The sequence below is a fragment of the Eufriesea mexicana genome, unplaced genomic scaffold, assembly GCF_001483705.2.
Source record: "Eufriesea mexicana isolate 0111107269 unplaced genomic scaffold, ASM148370v2 scaffold474474898, whole genome shotgun sequence".
NCBI classification, from domain to species: Eukaryota; Metazoa; Arthropoda; class Insecta; order Hymenoptera; family Apidae; genus Eufriesea; species Eufriesea mexicana.
Window position 1 is genome coordinate 79,034 of NW_016907983.1, and position 26,071 is coordinate 105,104.

The window sequence follows — 26,071 nt, forward strand, 5'->3', positions numbered from 1 at the left end:
CAAATCCCAGTAGCGTATCAAGTTATTTTCGTCTATCAATGAAGAGATTTCTTTGTGCTCCGAGTTTACTCAATAAATTGATAAAAGTCGAAATGCCTCATTCATTATCTACCCTTTCACATTTGACACAGCTTGCAAATTAATAATTTCTTGTCATGTATACTATTTCTGTAATGTTTGAATAAATAGAATAATGATTATACATAATTAAATTAACAAAAATCTCTTCCTTTGAATGATAAGTGCTGTTATGGGTGACATTTCATGTCAAATAAGTAAATAATAAATAATTAATCATAATCCATTTATTACATAACCTAAAATTGTCCTTCTTTATCGATGTCGAATGGTTGTTTCACAATGTTAGAAATCTACTACTGTATTAGAGGCAAATATCAATTTTACGTCATTGAGACTATCGTGGCAAATATTACTATGTTATATATGTGTATGTTTGAAATAAAATTGAAGCTATAAAAAAGAGATATTCTTGCAGTGTTAGGTGGCGGTATTACCTTTGACAAGGAAACACGAGCAACTCGATATTGTCAGATGAAAAATCGAGCAGAAGGAAGCCTGGTGAAATTTATATGGAATACAAACAAATTATGATAACACATATCATGTATATATATATTATTAATTGATATATTATGTACATATTACGTGTTTGGGTTACGTAATCTATTTAGTGTCCCAAACGGATTTCGTCTGACGTCTTTCGATTCGATTCTCGATCCAAACTATCGGGGTACTGAGCATTCTTACGTTGCGAGGTTCCGCTCGAGTTTACCCGACTTATTCCGAATCGAACCCGAGCTCGTAATCGATGTACCCGCGCACCCCTAACCAAAGAGTTCACTAGCGACAGAATACTTCTGTATTATCATGGTAAATAATAGAAACAAATCTCAGTTTGCTATACACTTTGGTCGCGTGAACAGTACTGGTTCACTGACTAACTGAAAATTGTACACTGATAAATAATAAATTGTAAGTAACAAAATCACGTATTATGCAGAAAGATAAAAAAGCGATTAACGGAAAAAATGCGGGCCTGATTGGTTATAATACGATAAGACTACTTTTCCTATTATCACGAAAAAGACAGAATGCACGAATTTTTATTATTGATCGAAAATTTCATATCTACGAATGAGGTCATATAGAATCGAATCAATGTTAACCATTTAACATAAGATAAATCAAATATCTATGTAAAGTATCCTACTATGTCAACACATGATATGAGAGTCAGGCGGAGTAAGCAGAGTATATATATATATATTACTATGTAGCAATACAAAAATATAGCAAGTATATTTAATATCCAATATGTTTATTATGCTATATTTAATATTACTTTCCGAATTTCAATCTTATATTCAAGTAAAATCTATAGTGTATTTATGAAATAAAATTTTTTTAAATATGAAATTTTTTAATTAATTGTATATTTATTTTATTGATGGTAACGTATGCTGTAACCGGAAGTAATAATCTTTCGATAATTAGTCACTGCTACTGCAGCTAGTTACTTTACCATTTATAAAATTTTTTAATGAGATTAGTAATTTAGAGAATTTATTTATCGTTTGTTATTTAGGTTATTTTCATTAAAAAATGGACAGATGTTGCGAATGGAATCAGTTGGCTGTTCATAAGAAACCGCCAGAGGTACTTCGAAATAAACTGCAGTTACCGGTAAAAACATTAACGGGTCCTGGTCCGACTAATTGTTCGAAGCGGGTTCTTCAGTCTCTTCAGAATCAAGTTCTTGGTCATCTTCATCCAGAAGTTTGTCAGGTAGGCGTTTCATTTTACTTATGTCCAAGTAATTGCATTAAAAAATACAAGGAGGTTGATCGTTATCGTTAATAAAGTATCTGTTGCTCATAAATAATGATTAAGGCAAATTTACAATATTTGATTGATTATTAGATCTTACTCCACATGATTTTTTCTTAAGGAGATACATGAAAAGATAAGTTTATAATATAGTCTCCACCATACGTGCAAAAACAGACCTTATACTTTGTGTTCGAAGGTATCTCGAAGCCAATGGAAATCATTTTGAACATTTGTTGTATGGTAAACAAAAAAATCTTCGATTTCCAAGATTAAGTTACTGTCACTTTTCCATTCAAGGCCATTTGAAGGTCATGTTATTGGAGATTGTTGATCTTGTCTTGATATTCACTATAATGTTATATTACAATAAAATAGATGTCAATTAGTGATCACAACATATCAACGACATTGAAAACTTGGGGAAAAATGACCTTCAGGCAAAAATTATAAATCACAATATTCGTCATTCTTAACCTAACAATTTTGTTTTGATATCATTTTTCATATAAATAAAATTATTGGAAATATTAAGAAACGCATGATAGATGAAATACCTTTTATATATATCCCTTTTTTCTTTTTTCATTTACTTTTTTCAACGCAGAATTAATCATACTGATGTTAATTTGTAGTTAATGGACGAGATTAAGGCAGGTCTTCAGTACGTGTTTCAAACCAGAAATAGGCTTACTTTGGCATTAAGCACGTCAGGCCACGGCGGTATAGAAGCTTCTTTAACAAATTTACTTGAACCTGGAGAAACTATACTCATTGTGAAATGTGGGATTTGGGGTGAACGAGCAGCCGACATGGCTAATCGAATTGGCGCAAACGTAAGTGACATACTGAAAGATTCAATTTTAAAGTTCTAAAGTCTTCTTACATTTAAATGTAAATCGTGTATAAACTTTTAAATATAGGTAAAAGTGATACAAACAGAACATACTAAAGCTGTCACATTGGAGGAATTGGAAATAGCTTTGGTACTGTATAGGCCAGTCGCAGTTTTCATGGTTCATGCTGAATCCTCCACCGGTTTAAAACAACCATTAGAAGGTTTTGGTGATCTTGTTCACAGGTGTTATTTTTTATATCTTTAAATTTCTAAATTTGATATTTTAAATTGTATTTAGTTGAAATGTTTTCATAAAGACATATTTAAAATTGGTATAAATTAAGATATCATAAATAGATATATAATTTAATCATTATATGTCAATGTGAGAGTCTTTTCTCAAGTATAATTTCTAAACGAAGAATAGTCAAAATAAGAATACAAAGAAAATAAAAATTCTTTTAGGTACAATGCTCTTCTTATCGTTGACGTAGTTGCGTCACTATGCGGTGAGCCATTCTTTATGGATTCTTGGGGCATCGATGTGACTTACACAGGCAGCCAGAAGGTTCTTGGTGCCCCACCAGGGCTCTCTCCTATTTCGTTCAGTCCACGGGCAGAGTATGTGATCGCGGTTTTCTTTTCAACTACAACTCACACGTGAAAATGGCCTGAGAATCGGGGTTTATAGCTATCCACTTAGAATATCAATCCAATTCATGAGGTCATCACAGTGACTCGTAATCCATTCGGTTTGTCTGTGATTCATAACTGCGGATGCCCAATGAATTCTTATTCGATGAGACTCTACTATATTCTACGACGGCTTTTGAATTAACTAGCACAACAGCATATCATGGTGTATCTCCATTAAGAAGTAACCTGTCCTTATCCACCTACATATGTTTATATGCTTTATTTTACATATTTCATTTATTATAATAGGCAAAAATTGTTTCAAAGAAAGACCAAACCTCTTTCGTATTACTTGGATTTGACTATGCTTGGAGCTTATTGGAAGTGTTTTGACAATGAGAATCGCGTGTATCATCACACCATAAGTGCCACGCTACTTTATGCTCTCCGTGAAGCGTTGGCGGAAATCGCTGAAGAGGGTCTTCAAGCATTGTGGATCAGACACGCTGCCGCAGCTGCCAGATTAAGAAAGGGTCTTGAATTACGGGGTCTTCGATCTTATGTGAAAATTCCACAGTATCAATTATCTACAGTGATCTCTATAGAGTTGCCACCTGGCGTCGATGATACGATCATTGTTCAACGAGCCATGGAAAAGTAAGTTTTTTACCTAAAATGTTATAATATTGCTATAACTTCATTTTGCTTTAAATTACACAATTAAAATACTTAAAAAGTGACTACGTATGTTGCAGAATTGTAAAGTAGCAATTTTAATACTTCAGTGTTACATTTGATATTATTCTGACCTCGATGTATGTTGTAATTTAGGTACAAGGTTGAAGTGAGTAAAGGCTTGGGACCAACTGTTGGGAAAATTTTACGAATTGGACTGCTAGGAATCAACGCAACACCTAGAAAGGTTGACCTTGTTCTGCTTGCTTTGGACGAGGGTTTGAAGCAAGCATCACAATCTAAACTTTAAAAAATAATGGGAAATGTTACTGTCAAGTGTTCTTTTTATGATTGTTACATTTAAATATCTACTTCATCATTTAATACAATTTTCAGTATCACAAGGTTTAATTATTTTATAATATCTTTTCATGTTATAATAAAAGTTAGATTTAATGTAATAAATATTCGTTACAAATGCATAATCAAAGCAAAAATAGCCATATTTATTGCGAATTTTATTTGCTATATTATAAATAGCCTAGCAATTCTCATAACCATCGCCAAGTCTCACAGGTGTACTGTAGTAGGCGCCTTACCAACACCAACATCGAAATGCATCAAATCAGTGATGTCACGTGTTTCAATCAATACACCACACACAAACGAGACTCAATCAAATGTATTTGTTTATTAATGGAAATACTGAAATCGGCATACAATTACTTCTAATATAATTATTTGCTTATGTTCAGTTATACGTTTTATTGCATCAATTAGCAATATCAACAATTGGTTACACGCTTCTCTCATTTTCTCGCATTGTTCCCTCTATCTGTTTCTCCATCACGCTTTCTTTTTCTCTGGCTTGTTCCTCATCGAATTATGATACGCGTACATATTCGCTCATACGTGTAATGCAGTTGCAACAAACTAGTCGAAATAACAAACGATTCTAGCGTATTAACGATTAATTACGATTTAATTGACAATCGTTTTGGCACAGTACAAAATATCACCATCTTTCTCACTAAATGTACAAAATTAACGACTTCGTGTTAACGAATGAAAAGTTCCAACTGATAGTTACCACATTTAAATGTGAGTTTCGAAAAACAGATTTTTGGTTTTATCGACAATATTTTACACTTAATTGTAATTTCTACAAGGTGTATCATTTGATGCTGTCCCTCGGACAACTTCGTACTGGATCGCTTCGATTGTTAATTAAACTTCTTAAGGCACTGTAAAACCGCGTTCTTCTGTGGTTCTTATATAATAATTTACATAAATTTACAAATCGACATCGTCGTGTAACATCTGATAAGAAAAAAAAAAGAAAATATATATTTAGATTTATATACTTAATTATTCCTTTATCGATTCAAATATGTTTTATTGTTCAATCGATTTATCGATGTTAATGAAATTTCTAAAACACGATTCTTCAGTATCGCAGTCACGTGACTGCGATATCTCGATAGTATACTATGTTTCACGATATCTTCGATTTTTGCACCAGTCGAATTGTAGGTAAAAATGTCGACAACGATATTCCAATCAATTAGTAAAATAAGAAAAAAAAAATAAAAAATAAAAAAAAATAATGTGAGTTTAATGCATTCTCGGGACAATACAGTATTCTCTTAAGGTTTAAAAATGTTTGTCTTTATAACAAGAGTGATATATAACATGCATGTACGAAGGATGGCTTTAAATAATCGTTAAAATAATAATAATACGAATATAATAATAATAATAATAATAATAATAATAATAATAATAGTACTAAATAATAATAATAATAATAATAATAATACGAATATAATAATAATGTAGTAGAACAAAATAATGTTAATATTAATAATAATAAGCATCATCGAAACTGTCTGAGATACGAAGACGTCATATAATTTTATATAAATACTACTACGACTACATCTACCACTACTATTACTGCTGCTACTACTTATAATAATAAAAATAAGAATAATAATCGCAATGTTGACAGCTCGTTAATAGTAGTCGTGATTTTCGTTACATAATACATATGCGTCTATGTACAAAAAAAAAAAACATTGAAAATCGATAGCTTTTAAGCCTTTACGAAGTAACCAACTAGGGTTAATAATGTTGACTAAACATACATTCACAATCATTAAGGCACGAATAGTCTCAAAGGGTCAAGAAATTTCTTGTATATTAGATATAAACGCTTCAAATTTATCCGGGATCGGACTACATTACCGATTAGTAATCGTGGTCCCACAAAAAGTGGTGTCGCGCGAAGCAAATTCTAATCGTTCTCACTAGATCAAGACTGCGTTTTCCGTTCTAACACTTGTTCTATGACCGTGTTACACGAGAGCTGCATTATTTCAACAGAAGCTCAGAAGAATAAGCTAGATGTCTGTTTACAACTACGTATTTCATATTTTCTAAAACGTTTGTGATTAAAAATTTTAGAAGTTTACTTTGTTATGAAATATATTACTTTTCAATTCTTAATTAATTAAAATTATCACATTTGAAGAAAATGTATATTATCTCAGTAGAACTTTGATAATGGCTACTTCAATAAAATATTTGTTTATCATATAGTAAAAATATAGGTTAATTTTTTTAATGGGAAAAATACTCGCTAATTACAAATAAATATAAAAATCACTGCACTGAACGTATCAACTGTTCAATGAAACTCTGTGTAATACAGATTGCTCAGTTCATTGTCTTGTCTTCAACCTATTGATCATGAAAAACAATTGCAGTTTCCTGATGTGCACACTCTATTGGAAAATATACCGTACTAAAAGTGTTGAAAATAAGCAGACTTGCCAGCTGTCACGGCTACACATAAAACTGCTACCCCTGTCTTCTTCTCCTCTTTCATCGGTGATCGGATCACCGCTTCTTTTCTGCAAGATTGTCAGAAAAAAAAAAAAGAAAAAAAAGATGCTCCGGACGTTTAGACTAGATTATAAAGAAATGCACAACAAGTAACTAGTGCGTCACGATGCAGATTAAAAGTTAACTTTATAATAAAGGAGGTTGAAATTCATTTTACAAAGTACGGAATATTCGCTTAAGATGAATTAGAATTATCTGTTATCTGAACTTCATTACTTCCTTATATTTTTCATCGTGTCTTTGAATGTCCACTTTCACTAAATTCCGACTGCAAAATAATTCCGATTTACATGTAACATTGACAAATCACAAAATTGAATATAAATTTTTGATCCTACTATTCGTAGTCCTGAATGACAACATAAAGAAGAACAGCTGGAATCATGTGAACCGTCAGAATTAACACAATTGATCGAATTCGCAAGAGTAATGGATTAAAATTGTTATGAAATCTTTACAAATAGTCCTTCTCCTATCACTGTTATTACTGTTTCGAATTCGTTTAAAAGAAAATTGTACATTTTATATTCACTTTTGTTTTAACATACGCATAAAAAACTGATGCACTCCAATGCATTCATTCTAATAACACGTAATACTCTAAAAAAATTTAAGGATGCTAACGCGCATACTTTTGATCCTGATTTAAAGTAGATTCTTGCTGAACTTCAATTTTTCAAATTCTTTATGATTTCGGTTAAAGAATTTGCGTCGAGTTTACAACTATAATTATTTTACTCGGATAATTGGAGTTCGACATTGAATAACTTAGAGGACCTAGCAATAAATAAAATTATATGTTACAAAAAAAGCTGTTTCGATGAGATTACAGACTTTCAAATGAGATGTCGCGCTCAGTTAATATTAACAATAACAATCGCGATTAATGAATATGTCGACAATAGCGATGGATATTTCATAAAATAATAGCGGTATTTTATACTTTTAAAAATAGTAATAGAAACATTAATAATAATAATAATGATGATAATGATAAAAGTAATGAAAATCGAAATGAAAATAACTTTTCTATGATGATGAGTATAATGAACCATAAATGATTAAAATGAGCGACGATGAACAATTGTGATATGAACGTCATGAAAATGAATAATGAACCATGAAATTAACGACATTAATATTAATAATAATAATATTAATAATATTAATAGTAATAATATTAATAATAATAATTCATAGCAATAATAAGTTGTGTAGAGTTAATAGAGTGTGACATAAACTTTAGCGTATTTTGCGCTATAATGATAACTGATGCCACCATCGGAGGTTCTTCAGTCTTCTTTGGTTGCTGGGTAACTCGGTGAGGTTGGTGGGTATGATAGAGCTCTGCATTTACCGCCACAACTCTAAACTCTCTCCAGGTTTATCTCCTTCGTCTATTTCTCTCCCACTCTTTTCTCTCTTTTTTTTTTAGCTCCTTTTTAATATAGCCGCTGTACCACAATATATATGTACGTATGTATAGGACTATATACGTGTACATAGCATATGTAACATATATATACATATATATCTATATATATATATATGCGAGAAGTTACTCGAAGATAGAGAGCAGTTGGCTTCCGGTCCGTTGATCCGTTGATGAGAGCCAATTGATTAATAAATGTCTGGTTGTGGGTGCTGCAAGGGACTCCATAGCGAATAACTGAGTAAGCGACGGGAATATAAGAATAGCATTTGACGAGAACGATCTACGTTCCTTCCTTTTTTACCGTGCTCACGTTATATTGTGACTTATCATAGCTATATTATCACTGTTACAGCTTCCTGTGATGGTTACTGGTCATACCAGAGACAAATCTTTCTGTTTCGTTCATTACAATCTTCCGGTTGTGATTTATCATTTCTGAATAGGCATTTACAACGAAGTACCAATCGTTTCTTCAAGGATCCCATTTTCATTTATGGTTGCTACGATGGATACAAAGCACGGCATCATTTTCTCTTTCTCTTTCTCACTCTCTCCCTCTCTCTCTCTCTCTCTCTCTCCCCCCCTCTCTCTCCCCCTCTCTCATAGAATATCTCTTTAACACGAGTATTCAATATAATTTCTGTAGAAATGTTATTTGTTACCATACGGAGGAATAATGCAGTTTGCACACAATTTATCTATAACCAACCAAATTGACCAACTTCAACATACCCACCGAGGTGCTTCTATGTTCTTTTTATTTCGTCTGTCCTGGCCTCGTTTAATCCTGTCCATCCATGTAAATCGAATCTCAGATCGTCTCACCTACTGCTCTTAACCTAATAACGTTGCTTCCATGTAATTTTACGTCGTTCACAAATCCTAAAAAAGAAGGCCAATATTTTGAACGTATCTCTAAACCTATCTACTAATGATGCTGCAGGTTCCAAGAACCACTTATAAAATCCTTGACATGAGCTTTTCCTTTTGAATCTAGGATGCTGCGATATCAATTTACTCCCGTCACTTGATAGCTCCACGGTCGCTCTGGAGTCGCTTTGGAATTAAAAGTAGTGATGATAACGACTACAGCATGGCTAATTATGAATCCGATGACTACAAAGAGAAACAAGGCCCAGAAATGCTTCCATGGACCAGAACACTGTTCGAAGAAAGCTTTGTAGCAGCGGTTGGATCTACTCAGCTGAGTTCGCGTGGCGTCACGGAATGTCGGGCTGCATGATGATTGTTGCGATGATGACGCCTCGCCCGGCGACACTGGACCGTGCAACAGTCATCGCCATCTGCCACGTACTCGCCACGTTTCATTTGGTGCGCGATCGTGTTGCAGAGCGCTCGTGGACACCGTTTCCTGTCGCACCTGACCTCGCCATTCTGCAAACATTCAAAGATGGCAAAGCCCACTTTAGACTCGATGCAATCTTTTACTCTGAATTCAAATATTTTATCATTTCAACATTAATGTCACTCTTTTCATCACACACGTGAAGACGTTTCAACGGTACTATACATTATTCAAGATAAAGTGCTCATTAAGTAAGTATAACGATACATATTCATTCTTAGGACTCATAAATTTACATTAATGTGCAAAGAACCTGAAGTGCCTTTAGGTAAGCTATAATTAACTTTTCTTTTGTTATTCTGTTTAACTTTAGAATAATTAGTATAATTACTCATATCCACATATACTTACATCCTTTAGATTTTTATTATTTTATATTTTATCTAATTTTTAGTTATACTACTTTTATATGTTACTATTGTAAAAATCCTATTAATCTTATGAAGGGTCAATTTTAGCATCACCAAGTTTAGTTGAACTACAAACGTTAAGATGGATATACAATAGAATTTAGCGGAACACTGAGTATCTCGCGGGTGATCTCACGATCACGGTACTGGAGAGAAGCGATACTTTTTCTCCGTGTAATGCTGGTCCACTCGCGCGATCCGTGGCCACGTTCCATTTTTATCGTAATGGATGGACCCTTTTAATGGTCGACCCACGAGAACGAGTCCGGTTAAAGGTTTTCTCCTTAAAGGTCTCTAGTCGTGGCCGTGTCTGGACATTACAACGAGGCTACCACCGAGCGCTTCTAACGAGTGTATACCGTGAGGCCGTATGAGCAAAAGTAAAGTGAGTCGCGAATTGCTTTTTCGACGAAACCTTCGCATAAATAATGAAATGCGGACGAAAATGCCAGTGAAACTTTTTTGCTCCTTACTTATCGATTGGAACGATCGGTAATATCTATTGGAGTAAGTTGAAAATCCTTCGATACAAATGGCTTTATGATCAAATTTCAAAATTCTGGCAATGTATGAAATATATCAATTTACGGTTATAACGTCCCATCTTATTACCAAATCACTTTTACCCTTATCGCAAAATCGTATGAAATAGTTTGAAAAAATTCTCAGAAGTTGAAATACTTTTAGTAGTTGATCTAAAATTTCTTATGGATTTTTCTATTCTTGCTTCCATATAGGATCACAGGTGTTATCGAAGAAGCAGAAGTAATTACCGAGAATATTATTAAAATTGATCGACAACTACCTGAAAATTCAAAGATAACAATCTTTAATTTAAAGATTAATGTTGGCCTGCAAATGAAATACAAAGAAGGTTGTTACCTGATTTCTTGATGAACTCACGTTACTTGTAAATTCGGTTATATGGTGCAAACGACCATTACTATCGAGCACTTTTAGTAAGATAAGTATCGTTAATGTTAAAACCTTCCATAACCTTGAACGACCTTTGTTTCAAGTTGTAGAACGCGTCTGGACAAGTGTCGTTGCACCGAGACCAAAGAAGGATACGCGAGTCCGCGAAAAATAATCACGGCGCCCCTGAAATTTCCTGTACACTTCCATTCAAAAGAAAGTCACTCCAAGTTTCATAGAAACCGGTTTTTGTACAAAAAAATATTTTGCTGCTCTATCTACAGTCTCATAACAAACTACGGTTTATTTGTAGCATCACGATGTTCAAATTATTTAATGTTTATTATTATTTAAGGAAATCACATTGCTATTAACTAACTTTAATCATGTGATGAAAATGCGTAGCTGATTTGAAATACTATTTACAAAAAAAAAGATTATATTCAATATCTGTAAAAAGAGAGGTTAGAAACGGAAATAAGGCACTGAACGTGTATTTTAATTAAATATTGAAAAGATATTTCTAGGTACTGAATAATTACCTCATATTTATCACGATATTATGGAGAAACTCAATATTTAATTGAAATTAAACATATCTTTTAGAGAGAAGCAGGTGCCTCTTGTAAATAGTCATAGCTACTCTGCTCACTTTGCCAATGATACCTTGAAAAGGTAGTAAAGATGTGTCTTCTGGATCGTGTCGGCCAGTAACTTCAAGCACGAGTGGAATGCGGCTGATGAGAGGTTAAGAGCGATCGTGTAAACCGGAAATTGTCGCATTCACTGAGTAAAGTACCGTGACGATCTAGCGCTACTAGTTCTCAACAGTACATGTCCAATAAGAGCCACTTTATATCTATGCAATGTCAAAAGAAATCCATTATTACTAATTGAATTTTGTAACACGTTTCGAACTTTGTGTTCTATCGGTAATGAAGGACACTGTAGTTTTTGTCTAGTACTTCGAATTGTATATTTTCTTACCAACAGCGTAGCAAGGTTATCATGTAAGGAGGTATTACTATATATCATTCAGGTACTTTCATAGTAGCAATTGGTTGCAATACGTGTTACTATTTCTCTTGGCATAATAAACACAATTATGAATCGATCTCATTTTCTTATAGCTTTACAAACTGCACATATTCAAGCCATCAATTTACCTGACAGGCTACAAAACACATAGATATTTCGATTATCAGAACCAACTTTACGATAATTCTATATAATAGTGTAATATTTTATAGGTTATTTTATAAATAAAATTACTACATCGACTATAACTCAATTTTCCTATAATATCCATTTGTATAGTGTCAAGTTGTGCTTCTTACTTACAAACCTACTTTATAAATTATTCTATACGCATAAATTATGCAGTTTTTTTTATTATACCTTGCAACTTATATGTGTAAAAATTATAACTCTTATTACTCAACCTACCCTATTACTTCATGTGTTCCTAAAATTGCACAATCTGCACCATGTACGCAATTTATTATTTTCCTTTGCAATTCATTTCAGTTTACAATTGCAACGTACACTTCTGTAAGATTAACCTAATCTATATTTTCGATATATCTACTTTCTTAAAACTGCACTATTGTACTAACTAGAGTGGTCGCTACACACCCTCTAACAATGTAGCGGAGAACAACAATCTTCCGAAATTCACACGAGCGCCACCATCGATCGAACAGATTCTTATCCCGTGCGTCAAATAATAACCGCAAAACAGTCACGATCTGGGAACGTTCATCCGCACTTTCAGATACCGACGTAACTCCACCTTTACCGTACTTATGGTACATAAGAAAAGAAGGAGCGTTAATAAACCGACAGCGAAGAATCTTCGATCACTTTAGTGGTGTTGCGTGCCGCCAAGAATGTTCACAAGACGGTTCGAATGCATAATTTTAATTCTGAAATTATTTGAGTTGGAAAATGTCTGAAATTAACCTTAAATTAACGAGAATTTTAAGAGTTTTAAGACATAACATTTTCTCTTTCAAAGAATTTTCATTCGCGTAGAGGTTATAATATAGATGAATGAAAAATATCAGTTATAAATTTCCTATATGAACAAGAATAATTGCACGCTATCTCTCAGAACAAATATAAATTTGAATATAAATTTTCGTCTTGCTAGACATTTATTTCAAGCTATAAGATATTTTCCGGCATATTATATAAATTACCTTGTATTTCAATATTTCTCACGAGTCCAACAGTTTCGATTTATTTCAACATTTAATTAGATTGTACACAAATCAGTCAACGGAACCTAGTCGGAAGAGTGGCGTGAGATATGACATGCTGATTGTTAATAAATATACATAATTAGTCACGCTAGACTAATTTGTAAACAGCTTTAGAACATGGAAACGACTACTGCTTGGAAACAGGACGGGACAATTGTTTATACAACATAACAACAATCCGTTCGGATTAAATCTTTTCTATAAGTTTGTATCATTAAATAAATAAGCCTCAGTTCTCATATAAACAACTAATCAAAACTAATAAGAAAATGATAACGAATTTCAAATCTTCCAGCACTAATTCCTCCAAAAATTCCCTAGATTCTTCAAGACTATCAAAAGTTCTCCAGACTTAAACAGTACCCAAAGAATTTAAGTGCCGATAAACAGAAAAATTCGTAACATTGGAAATGGAGTAAATAGCTATTGACTATTGGTTCTCACCTTGCATCTGCACTTCACACACTTCATTTCTCCGTGCGAGTGGACTCGTGGATGCCACTCCATCCCGTTCTCATAGGGACCACCAAGGGGATATTTGCAGCCACCGGAAGCCAATATCTCCTCAGCAGTGCGCCTGGTGGATGGCGCCGCCTGGTCCCGTGGTAAACGCGTTGTGTCGCCCCCAACTCCCACATTTGCCGTGCTGGGCGTCGTCGCCGGACATTGTCTGCAACAAGCCTTCTTGCTGGGTCTGAAGGCGATCTTCTCGTCGCAGTCCAATGGCGGACACTGCACCCGTGGACACTTCACCTCCAGCGTGACGAGCTGTAAGATAAATGGACATCCGTAGTCAAAACTTAATGCCGCGTTTACATTGAGATTATAAATTGTACAAACTCCCTTATTTTAGATTTTTAAGATCTCCATTATCATTAGAAGAAGAATAGAAGTATATTAGGAGTCACAGAAAATGTTATGCTATTATTTCTAAATAATTTCTGCTGCTGCAATCGACGCTTGAATAAATACAAAAGGTAAATTTAAAACGAAGAGGTTATGTAGAACATCCAATGTATAAGCTAAGGAAATGTCAAGGAATATAATTATTCGACATCAATGTTTCCCTGTATAATACGCACAGACTTAGTCAAGTAGAATTTATGTGACAAGCAACGAATCAAAATGAACATCTTATCTCAAGTAATGAACATGAGTTGGTGCAATGTGTTTCAAGCATGACTTCAAACAATTCTCTAATATCTATTTAGAAAGGCCTGTCACTGATTGCCGATCGCCGCGTTCGCAACACGGAGCTCCTTTTCATGACTCGGCAGAGAGCAACCGCATTCTTCTGGCGCAACGAACTTGTACGCGCGCGTGGTAGCGCGCCCCAGTGTCTGGTTGAATTTTTCATTCGCACGGGCCTTTTATAAATGTTGCCTACGAGAGAGCGCATTATAATATATGTCGCAGGATCAACACCGATGCTGGAATCGTTACGAAATTCTCTGGCCGACCGCGACGAGAGTGAACGTATAGTAAAGAGGTAAACAAAGAAACTGGAAAAAGTCAGCCGCTTGTGGAATTCGAACCGTGCCTCGAAACCGTCGTGCCTAGCGCGTTTCAGCTCTCTGTTCCGCGTCGCGGGACCATTTAAATTCCAACATGTTTCGAAATTCGACCTAAGGTTAAAGAACATTTACGTCACCGCTTATTGCGGTTAGGAAAAAATTGCCGGTGAAAGAAATCATGGGAATTTGTTTAAACGAGGCATTAACGATCTGAATTATTATTGACAATCGGTTCGTTGTTTAGAAGAGGTAAGCGAACATAACTCCGTCGGTAATTTTCCACAATCGATAAAATTCGTGCGGATTATAACAAGACGAGATCGATAGATAAAGTAGTTTTTAAAAACTTACGTCACAAGTGCAAACGGCGCAAGTATCGAATCCTACTGGGGGTAAATAGGGATGCCATGATGCTCCTGGGAGATGGAACTGGCCAGCCAGTGTACAGCCTCTCGTCACCGGAGTGATATCTTTCCCCGTCCCATTCATGTTGATCCCAGGACCTATGCATATAAATCATATCTAAATTTCACTGGGTAAAACTATTATTCGTCGATATAAATGATTTCCTGTGTTTTCGGTTTGGGATATTTCTCGTAGCATATATGTATGTATGTATACATGTCGAAATCGAATAAAAGGTAATTTTTCAAAAAATTGATATACGAGGCAAGTTTATCTAAAACGAATTCAACTAACTGTTTTTAGAGAGAAACAGTGCAACAAATAGAGAAACCGGACGAACAGAACATCACAATCAAGTTAATTAGATACAGTAGAACGTCAATGTACCGGAGGATGGAAGAAAATGACGCATTGCTTTAATTCGATTCCGCTAGAGGGGTTTTTCTTGACTAGTTACAATCGACCCGATACATCTCTATCGTTCGAACGCGTCAAATGGAGGTAGTCATTAACCTATTAAACAGATGAAAAACGGAAGAAACGTTTGAACCCGTTGAATTTACTGTTCCTATATCGCCTGGTGTGATATCGTATTTGTTAAGCCGATGGATATTGATGATGAAACGGACCTAGTTAATAGGATTCTAACTTTGGACTGTTGGAATGATGTGGTTGCCTGACGTGTAATTGATAAACAGAGCTCCAATTGATTTCGATTAAAAGCAGTGCTCAAAGTACGTACTTTACTTGATTAAGTCTGCGATATTCTTTTGTTTAAATTAGCTTATTGGGAATGATAAATACCCTGCTCACGTGGATGATGATGATTTAACTATCTTGGAAAATATGATTACATGAAAATTTATAAGTACTAGGTAAGAATACACTGACTGAGAATACACTCACTATCGTCTTTTAATATTAACCAATTGTAAATTGTTTTAGCAGAATGATTCCTAATGTTTTCTTGACAAGGATATACAATAACAGGTAAATTCGAAGAAGCTGTGAAATAATTCGGCTTTTAACATGATCGATAAGCGATTGTATAATTTAAACAAGGTTATAAGTAAGTATAACTAATGGTACATGATTACTTTCATGGAACGTGTCATGGGTAATCGGATTGAATATCGACCACGATCATTCTCTTGTTTCTCCACGGTGCCATTTATCGAAACGACATCGTCGAAAGCGAATAGCTGATCCTGCATTTGTCATGCATTATTCTGAATTACCGAGATTCCGCACGCGTCTCTAACAAACATAATTGTAAAGAATGAGAATACCATGACCATACGACAGAACATAAGAACCGTATTAATAAATGTAAAGGTGTGAAAACAACACGGTTGTTTCAACACTTTGAGTATAGATCTCCTGCCGTGTTATTTTAGAAATCTTTCACATTCATATACTCGTCATTTTCCTAACATTTCACAAAAAGAGGAAAAAGTAAGGAAAGTATGAAGATAAAAATAACATACCTGAACAAATGGGACAACAGTGACCAGAAGCTGGCTTTAGTTGCTTGCCTTGGGCACAGGTGAGAGCTGGACAAGGTACTGGGTCGCACTGCGCTAATCCACGATAACAATGGCACATGGAACACGGATCTGTGCTGGAAGTCCATTGTGTACCTTCTTCATAGAATCTAGTCTCATGGAAACATGCACCAGTTTCAATATCCGACCGAGGCGGCTGAAGATTATACGCAACTACCGAGGCAACGTCGTTATCTGCATAGTGAGGAAGACAACTGAGCGGTGCTCTGGCCTTAAACGGAGCCTTCAGAATCCTTTCAGCTTGTTTATCGGTCACTTCCAGGAAACCAATACCAGATTCAATTCTGTACAGTTCCACTGGCGAAAGTCCAGTGACGGAACCTTCCAATACGTATCCAGTAAACTCTTCCAATAATCTTCTAGCTACGGGTGCTCCTTGAGCTAATAAGGGCATAGTTTCTAAATAAAGTCGGAAGGTACGTTGTTCTTGATTATTTGTGGAAGACATCTGCGGGAAACCAGCAATTTCAAGCTCGTAATGAAGAGAACAATCTAAATCTACAGCAATCCAGACAAGGCCAACTGGACCAGGCTGTACAGGTTCCTGAGACAATCTTCTAAGCAGAACAGGTGCGGCAGTGTCTCTAGCGTCAGCCACTGGCCTTTGCAACAGTCTACCGCGTAACATGGAGCCAACGTGTGAAGCAGCAACGACTGCGAGTTCTCCGTTGAACAAAGGTTCGAGAAAACGCGGTCCAGGACGTTCCAAGGATCCATTGGCTAGACCATCGATCAAAGAAGGCGTTAAGTCTTCCAATTCAGTACGGCGTTTGCCTCCCTCGTCTACTAGAGTTACCAAAGGGCTTTCATCTTCTAGTCCAAGCAACTGAACGCCATAACGCAATGAACCAGCACGGTCCAAGAATGCCCAAGCTAGCCCAGAAGCCGCCGAGGGTGTTTCTGAGAGAAGCAATGTCTGATACATTTCACAGTTAACACGTGGACCCACTACGCCAGCCAATCGAAGAGCCTGGGGATCTTTTCTAGACATTATACTAATAGAGAGTTTTCCGCGTGTCAGCAAACGAAGATCCGCCCCAGAAAGTGCGCTTCGTACTTCCCCGAAATTTAATTCGTTTGATGGTTTCTTTACTATAATTTCTTCTCGCAGAACCACATAATCCTTTTCCATGTGTTCTAGCTGAACTATCAAGGGAACTTCAGAAACATCATTAGGCAAGAAGACGCCGTTGAATACCAGAGACACGTGAATAGATGGTGCTGATGCTGACGATGCTGAGACTATAGCGGTGGCACCTGCACCTGACATCAATGAACGATCCACACCCATTGTGGGTTCCAGTAAGGAGGAATACTGTTCCGTGGGCAGAGCACGATAACGGGACAACTGTCCAGTCAAGGTGGCCGACGGTTCCCATATAAAAGATACATGCAGGCGCTCCTCGCGGAGCAGCTTTCGATAATCTCGAGGAACCCTCCTCCATACACCGCACAGTTTCCCTGTTGCATTTTGATATACCCCACCAATGGGATCAATTGTCTGCTCTTCGAGAATGCTTCCTGATCCATCAACAAATTGTATGTTTTTCGGGCGAGGAGTTGATGTTGACAAGTAGAAGGAATAGTATAAATTTTTGCGGTGAAAAGTGAAACGGCCTGTTGCAAGATAGTTGTAGGCACTATTGTACATCGACGTTGGAGTAGGTTCATCGCGACGTATTGCCTGGGATGTTTTACCGGTTAGGAGAGTCCCAAAATCTGGAAAAATGTGAAGGTTTTTGGATGAGGCTCGTGTATGTCTTAGAAAGGATTAAGTGAATAGATTGATGGGGACAATTACGTTTTAGACTTCGCTCTTCTTCCTCGGAAGTCAACTGTGCTGGCAAATCCTGCACTATGTCAATACCTGCAACATGATGAACGTCTTATGTTTACCTATTTAGACAACGTCGATTTCTTTTGTACAATTTTCACCAAAATTTAGACATTTATTGTCGTTTCAGAAATAACCTAACCTAACTTGTACTTTTTAACCTTCATAGAAATTCCAGAAATCCGCGTTATTAGAAATTTCCATTTCCCAAGAATGTGCATGCTCGAAACGAGCCATGGACATCGGGAATAGCGTGCTTTGTAAAAAAAACATCGTTTTATTGCCTCGTAAAACGGTCGTGTGCGCGCCACTGTCGCCGAAACTCCTTCCCTCTGGCGAGAAACTTCTCGTTAAAGTTCATTTCGTAAGGAGCAGTGATATACGCCGAGGTTTTATGCTGGCCGGCGTAACGCCCATATCGAGCCTCTCTTACCGCTAAAACCGTACATCGCGACCAGAGAGAAGATGCATTCTCTTTCTCCTTCACCCTTTCCGCACTGCCGAAGAAGATAATGGATGCGTGTATACGCGTTTCGGGCAGCGTGTCGCGTCGTCGATCGTGAAGTCGAAGGAACCCGCGTGGTGGCGTATCGATTATAAGGCGACACACCGAATGGCCCGGCACGAACATAAAACAAAAATAACCGATCGAAAATGGTAAAAGGAGAAGAAGAAGGAAGGATGTAAAAGGAAAAAGAAACTACGAGTGGACGTAAGGAAGAGGATAGGAGAGAGAGGAAACGAGGTACAGAGTAAAGGGACAGAGAGAGTGAATCCTCATTCAGTCGCGATGTGTGTATGAACCATAAAGAATGCCCGTGGGGTGGAAAAAGAGGCGGCTGGCGCCAACCACCGCTACTTTGAATGTTGCTTTTATGGCGCATACCGCGCTGATCCAGCCGCACGGATACGTTAATTGGTATATGTACAGTACGTGCCAGTGACAACCACCAATAGCCATGGGATAACGTGACACGCCGTTTCACCTTTCTACCCGCCATTTCTATACCTCTTAACCCTCGATTTACGGATATTCGTTCCGCAGGATTTTACAACACGTTCTCTCGCTAATTTCTCTTCGTTTCTCTCGCTCTCTTTTGCAATTGCACGCAACGGCCATCTTTCTTTTCGCAGTATACCGAGATATGAAAAATTATCTCTTTGTAAAAATTAATTACGTTACGTGTCAAATACGAAAACATTACTCTATCTTTGAATATATTTCAGAATTCGAATTTAAATTCAAATTTGAACATGTTTGCCGCGCAAACGAAATTCGACTACGAAACTATAGAAGATATGATATATGATATGTAATACGTTACTGCGTAACCATCACGGGCATTATTACTTTTAAATCGCACTGTAATCATGAAGTAAATTTTTAAGATGCCACTAGACCGAAGTTTTCGCAGATTTCGTGTACCGCACCGCCAAAAAGCCATGTGGCTCATGGCGCCTCGATTCTTTATCTCCCGTACATTAAAAGCCAAAGAAGATACTAAAAAAGCTGCACGTTCCAAAGATTTATGTTAAGCTTAATACGTTCATGTAACTATCAATCTCTGTCATCACCGTGAGAGATGATGCCAAAAACCGCGTACATAAAATTTCGCCATAAACTTATTTAATCAATGCCGTTACTTGTGCCAATTCCAAATGTTTTTCTAATTACATTCAATTTAAAAGTAACGTCATTTTCCAATAGCTCCGAGCTTTGCTTTTCTATTTAACGAAAACAATTCCTTTCATTTTAAATATATAATCAATGCAAATATTTCAGGTATCATTGTGCTAAACAACAGGCTACTCTGTTAAACCCGAGGGACATAGATTATGGATTTTACCGCCCAGTGGACGTGATTAGGAAGAACATTACGGACAATTTAATAACATTCACGGAAGAACAGACATTTTACGTGGTGCGTCTGTCCGACAGTCAGTCGTTATTCAAGATTAAGCTCATGAAAATAGTTCCAAAATAGGGGAACTTCCCCGACCAATTGCCTTTCACATTCTCTAAAACACTAATCTCGTAACAATTGCATACTTTTTTTACTACTTTACAACCTTCCAGGACTGCCCGAAAGCCTGCAATAAAACGTGACAATGGCACTGCGAAGAAAGAAATTAAATCGGAAAGCGATTTTCAATCTGAATCCAGCTACTAAACATTACACCAATCTAGTAGTTCTAAGGTAACCAAATATAACCTATGAATTCTTATCTATGAAGCAACGCACGTTTTTGTACACGAGGTATCGTTCATTGTTCGTTACTAAACAGCATTCCCACGAGGCAAGAAATTAGCGATGATTCAGGCGACATCCTGGTAAACACGTTAACGCCAGAATAACAGAGAATGGTCGTAATCAAGCCGACGTGGACCTCCGGAGTAAGAAAAGACCGCAATGAATACACTTTTAAACGATCCACCATAATTCCCTGGACAAGGCCACGTATTAATATATCGCGATGCTAACCGCGATCATGCGTCTCTTGGTATCCGAACCTACGTTGCCCTTCCAAAGAGGGCGCGAGAGATTCAACAAGTTTCATCATTACCGGCGAATGGCTCGTCTTTCGCGTCCCCTGCCAACATCCAGGACACGTTGTCGTCCGTCGTCCGAGCCGATGAGAATCGATGTGACAGTCCAATCGACGGGCTCACGGGTCACAGTTTCTTTTCACGGAACGTAAAAGGGAGACGGTCGCGTATTGGTAATCGTAAGCGACTTCACCTTACATCAGCAGGGGGCAACAAGCCTGCCAGACGTCGACGCGAACACGACCACGATGACAGCGGCCGGAGAATGTGGAGAAACGGACACAGGAAAACGAATTTTTGCATGCTGCGACATTGTATGTACCAACGTGATGCTTTTACTCGGCGGAAAAATGTTTTCATCAAAAGTCTTTAGGTAATTTTTAATTCAATGATCGTGCAGTGTCACATACGATTCGCCATTTTTCAATTGCTTAATGACAAACCGAAGTAAATTTATGATTCTACGTGATGTAACTTTTCGTCTCTATCTAATTTTTTCTCAATGATTATGATTAATGATTATATCAACTTTTTTCCTCCAACTATCAACTTCCGTGACTTGAAACGGGTTCGGAAATTTGCTATACCGGGCAGATTGTTAAGCTCTGAACTACCATATCGAGATGACCTTTTCGAATCTGGTTTTTCAGGGTATCGGCTGTGTCAGATGAGTGGAAGTGATAGATACTTGGACAAGGAACTTGCGAATGGGAAACGTAAGGCGATATGCGACCAAATTGTTACACGAGATAAACAGCAGTCCAATATGTGCTATAGCTTCATGAGACTATTGTAAATTTCTTTATATCGATTTGCTCTTAGGCTGAACATTTATTATTGGTTACTTAATTCCAGAATAAAAAATTACTGTTTCAGTTGGGATTCTTGATGTGTCACCAGGGAATGCAAGCAAACGTTTCGTTGTAAAACAAATCTTTTATGGCTGGAGTAACCACGCACGTAACGAGAAAGGTGTTAACTCAAAGTCGCATGTACGATTTTCCTCGCGAATAAGTAACGGGTAGACGTAAACATTCTAAGGATTTTTACACGTGAAGGCTGACCTGCCTGGAATCTGGTGCAATCATGCCCATACTTTAATCGTTTTCGAATACGTATCTATTCCTGTTCTTTAAAATACCAATCAATAATTTCAAGATAAAAAACATAACCGTAGGTATTTTGCAAAAATATTAGCACCCTATGAAGCAATTTAAGGTACGCGAGATAGCAACCGACGAAAATGGTGGTTGACATTGGAGGAAAAGGAACGAGTGGACGGAGACAAGGCGGATACAAAATTAACGGCTATCAAGTATCAATGCTGGAGGATAAAGAGAAATACGAGAAAAGACGATAAGAGGTGAACACGAAGGGGCACAGTAGCAAAGAGAGGATTGGTCAGCCTTATTGGAGGAGGAATGGTTCGCAATGATCTCCCCCTCCGCCTACGTTGTTTCTCTCGCGACCTTCCAACCCTCCTACCAAGCCACATCTCCTCGTCTATTCTCATTCCCGCGCACGTTATGCCCGATCATTACGTATGCTAATATTTACATTTAGATTGCACGGCTTAATCGAAGTGACGCCATGCGGTAATATAGCCGGCGCCATGGCGCTAAACCGTGGCGCCCGACCAATCTCTTCTCTCTTTCTGCCTACTCAGCCAACAATCTTCTACTCCTCTTCCTCTCCTCATCATGCTCATTTCTTCTTTTTTCCTTTTTTTACCCTGACTCTGCCGTTTCTTTATCATCAACCTTTTTTCCCGTGCTGCTTTTTCTTCCTTCACCAGCCTTCCCCCACCGCCATTATGCACAATTCGGTTTCTCTTACGGGTTGTTATTTCGCTTATCTCGCCACGCCGCCGTATCCCGTGGACCGGCCACGGGGTGGCGCTGTTCGCGCTGTTGAGAAATCAACCCGCCATCTTTCCTCGTGGTGGATACACGTACCCAACATACGCCCCAAGTTCGTGTTTTTACTAATTGACATATGCAATTATAGATGTCACGGACGCCATAATCAGCCCGAGAAAACAAGATCCGTGGAGAATCTGTCACGTAACAGCACGTTTCCTGTATTAGCGATAGAGCGTTCTGAATCACGAGAACAAGTTCGAGCATACTAAACTCCCCAGGTATAATAAACAATCGATATCGCCACATCGATCCAATGTTGATTTTAATTAAAAGTTTTACGCCAATCTCTACTTTTCTTGTTGCCAACAGCAAGGAATAGCGTCGCAGTGACATTGGAAAAACTAGCGCCACGAGAAACACCGTCCCGCTGGCATTTCTCATTCACGAGATTGCGAATGATATGAGAAAAAATACGGGATATGAGGAAAGTAGCGCTGTCGAGTAGCTTCTAAGACCGTGATAAAGAAATCTTCGACTGCTCGGAATGGGAATAGAAAGCGCACGGACAATGACAGAAGACTTGTCCGCGGCTAATAAATGCGAGCCCGCTAATTGATTCTAAGTAACCAATAAATTGCGCCGTCCATATTGTAAAAGTGGTTATGGTCAACATGCGCGTGTGGCCTGGCGTTATCTTCTCGTCTGTTCGTCATCAAAGGTCCGTTCGTTCTTTCCCGCACTTAATCGTGCTTTTCGTTGCAAAACCTTAATCTTCATTTCTCAGCAATGATAATAAGGAATATATGGAAGAGAATATCGCTAGGACACCGGAAGAACATTGTCATAATATCAATGCAATTAACAACGATTTTCGAAGAAGATACATTATTCCGAGAACGTGCGTGTTAGGTTATGTTCAAAGCTGTGTTTTTTACAATACATATAAATAATAATTTTGTATCGTAAATATGACATTTATATATTTCTTACAGATACAGATGTTTATCAACATCTAAAAGAATACGTGAAAAAAGAAGTCAGAAAACTTGAGCAACATTAGGTTTACTATAATTGATTAGCTTACCCGGCCAGAATTCAAATCTTAGTTCCTCAGAGAATGCTAAAGTCACGAACTTTATTTCCCACCATCTACTACATTTCCATTTAAAAGCAAATGGAATGAGCACAAGTATTTTGACGATTTCATTTATTCCATCCGCATTCTATGGTAATTAACGTCGATATAGGAATTCGTTCATGGAAGAAATGAACCACGTAAGCATACAAAGAATTTAGCACTGTTCAAGTGAAAGCTGCGTATCAACGAGACATTTTACAGCACGAGAAAACAAACATAGGACAACTAAATTTCTTATCCTAATTTCGGATGTCTGCCGTTTATGAAGCAAAGAGAGTACTACCAAGGGACAATAAGGAGTAGCTAAAAAATTTCTTCATCGATACAATCTCGAATATCGTGTTCAAGAATAGAAATCAGAAAATTGGTGTATGATTTATATGCTCACTGTTTGCTTTGCGACACTATACAAACCGGAGGAAGAGCTAGGGGCTATTTTCAAGAACAAAGACAATAAAATCGGAGATAACAGTACGAAGAAAAGGAACTCTACTTACGGTAAAAAAAGAAATAACGGATCTATGTCTCTTATTTTACTTTTGAGAAAAGCTGCGCATGCACGTTAATCTGCTAATCCCTTAATAAGAACACTCGAGCATCGAGGTGATAATAAAAGTAAAGGTACTGGGCGATAACGGTCGATCATGATTACATGGCATTGCAAATACGATTATCAGGTTGATCGGACCGATAGAGAAACGCTGGAAGAAGCAACCGAGGAAGTGTGGAAAAGAGAAAGAGGGCCTTCTAAGAGCTGATAAAGACAAAGATACAGACAAAAGAGGCGGTGATCATTGATAAATGATTTATGCAAACCACTTGATTCTCATTAATGCCTCTAGTCCCTCAATATGTCTTGTCTCTATCCTTTCGTGATATTTATGAACCTATTCCAGTGTTGCTGGTAGTGAACTTTTCTCCTCATTGCCTTTCTTTTCCTTTGACACATTTATGATGGACGGCGAAACGAAGAAGTGTCAGCAGCGTTCATTTTACTCTAGTGTTGCAGATAAGTATCCTGATAAATCAAACTAGTCTACTGGCAAAGTATTTTCATTGAACTGTAACATTGAGAACGACGTGAACATAATCTGAGATTATCGAATAAAAGCACACGTGTTTCTTTAAAATCGTGGATCGATACACGAGTCTTGGGATCATATTACAGCAATTTCCTTATCTCGCAGATACCTCGCATTAAGTAACAACATGCCACTATATGCATCCACAGGTGTAAACAGTGTCCAATGACGCGTTCCTGCATAGGGGTCAGCACAAGTCTGGTGACTTTTCTCAAGCTTGATAGTGTACAAGTCTGGTATTAAGTGTCTGTACGGGAAACCATAGTGTTACTTACTGAAATCTCCTGGACAAGATTTGCAGCATCGACCTGGAAGAAGAACTGGCTCCTTGCATGTGAGTTCTGGACATTCGTTCTTGATGTTACGGCAGTGGACCCTCGCAACGATTCGCCGTTTCTTCTGCACCTGAAAGCAGAATGCAGTGTATACGTTAAAGTATGTGAAACGTGATCAATCAGTAATAAGTAGTTTTCAATTTAAGTATAAAAAAATCTGAATAATGTCCATTACAAAGTAGAAACTTAAAAATTACAGAGAACAACGTTGAAGTTAATTATTATTCAAATACTAACGAATGCTAATACGTTATTTTCCTCTTCCAAATTATGCGAATTCCTAAGAGTTTCTCCATCAGGCTGTTCATACTACTGGACACGTTCGCGGTGACGTTTGAAAGTGTGATTGTAATGTTTTCGAGCCTGTAAACGTGCTTACATGTTTATTACTCCTTTACGCATCGCTAACGATAGTTGTAACGTTTACATGGACTGCGTACATAAATCTATTAGCAAGTAATTGGTAGGTGTTATTGATCACAAAGGACTCGTTT

General features: G+C 37.1%; 2 protein-coding genes across 2 annotated transcripts in view; one reads left to right on the top strand and one right to left on the bottom strand.

The window, feature by feature from the left end:
- Nucleotides 1-924: 924 nt before the first annotated feature.
- On the top strand, nt 925-4,307 carry Agxt (Alanine-glyoxylate aminotransferase). The gene is made up of 7 exons (XM_017905730.1): nt 925-993; nt 1,607-1,806; nt 2,484-2,684; nt 2,772-2,929; nt 3,152-3,307; nt 3,632-3,979; nt 4,154-4,307. The coding sequence occupies exons 2-7, from the start codon at nt 1,624-1,626 to the stop codon at nt 4,305-4,307; spliced, it is 1,200 nt and encodes a 399-aa protein (XP_017761219.1). The 5' UTR covers nt 925-993; nt 1,607-1,623.
- A 4,593-nt stretch (nt 4,308-8,900) lies between these two features.
- The window catches only part of sog (chordin short gastrulation), a 62,863-nt gene continuing 45,692 nt past the window's right edge, over nt 8,901-26,071 (bottom strand). Inside the window, exons 3-8 of the mRNA XM_017905992.1 lie at nt 25,518-25,647; nt 18,580-18,645; nt 16,701-18,497; nt 15,160-15,311; nt 13,739-14,062; nt 8,901-9,734 (exon numbers count right to left, since the gene is read on the bottom strand). Of these exons, the coding sequence (XP_017761481.1) occupies nt 9,540-9,734; nt 13,739-14,062; nt 15,160-15,311; nt 16,701-18,497; nt 18,580-18,645; nt 25,518-25,647 (2,664 nt within the window). The 3' untranslated portion in view covers nt 8,901-9,539. The remainder of the gene's footprint in view (nt 9,735-13,738; nt 14,063-15,159; nt 15,312-16,700; nt 18,498-18,579; nt 18,646-25,517; nt 25,648-26,071) is intronic.

What these genes read in the sequence shown, in the direction of transcription:
- Agxt (XM_017905730.1), top strand. Translation starts at nt 1,624, where the DNA reads ATGGACAGATGTTGCGAATGGAATCAGTTGGCTGTTCATAAGAAACCG. An exon ending in CTAATCGAATTGGCGCAAAC is followed by an intron (nt 2,685 to 2,771) that starts GTAAGTGACATA and finishes TTTTAAATATAG; the next exon opens with GTAAAAGTGATACAAACAGA. An exon ending in GTTCAACGAGCCATGGAAAA is followed by an intron (nt 3,980 to 4,153) that starts GTAAGTTTTTTA and finishes GTTGTAATTTAG; the next exon opens with GTACAAGGTTGAAGTGAGTA.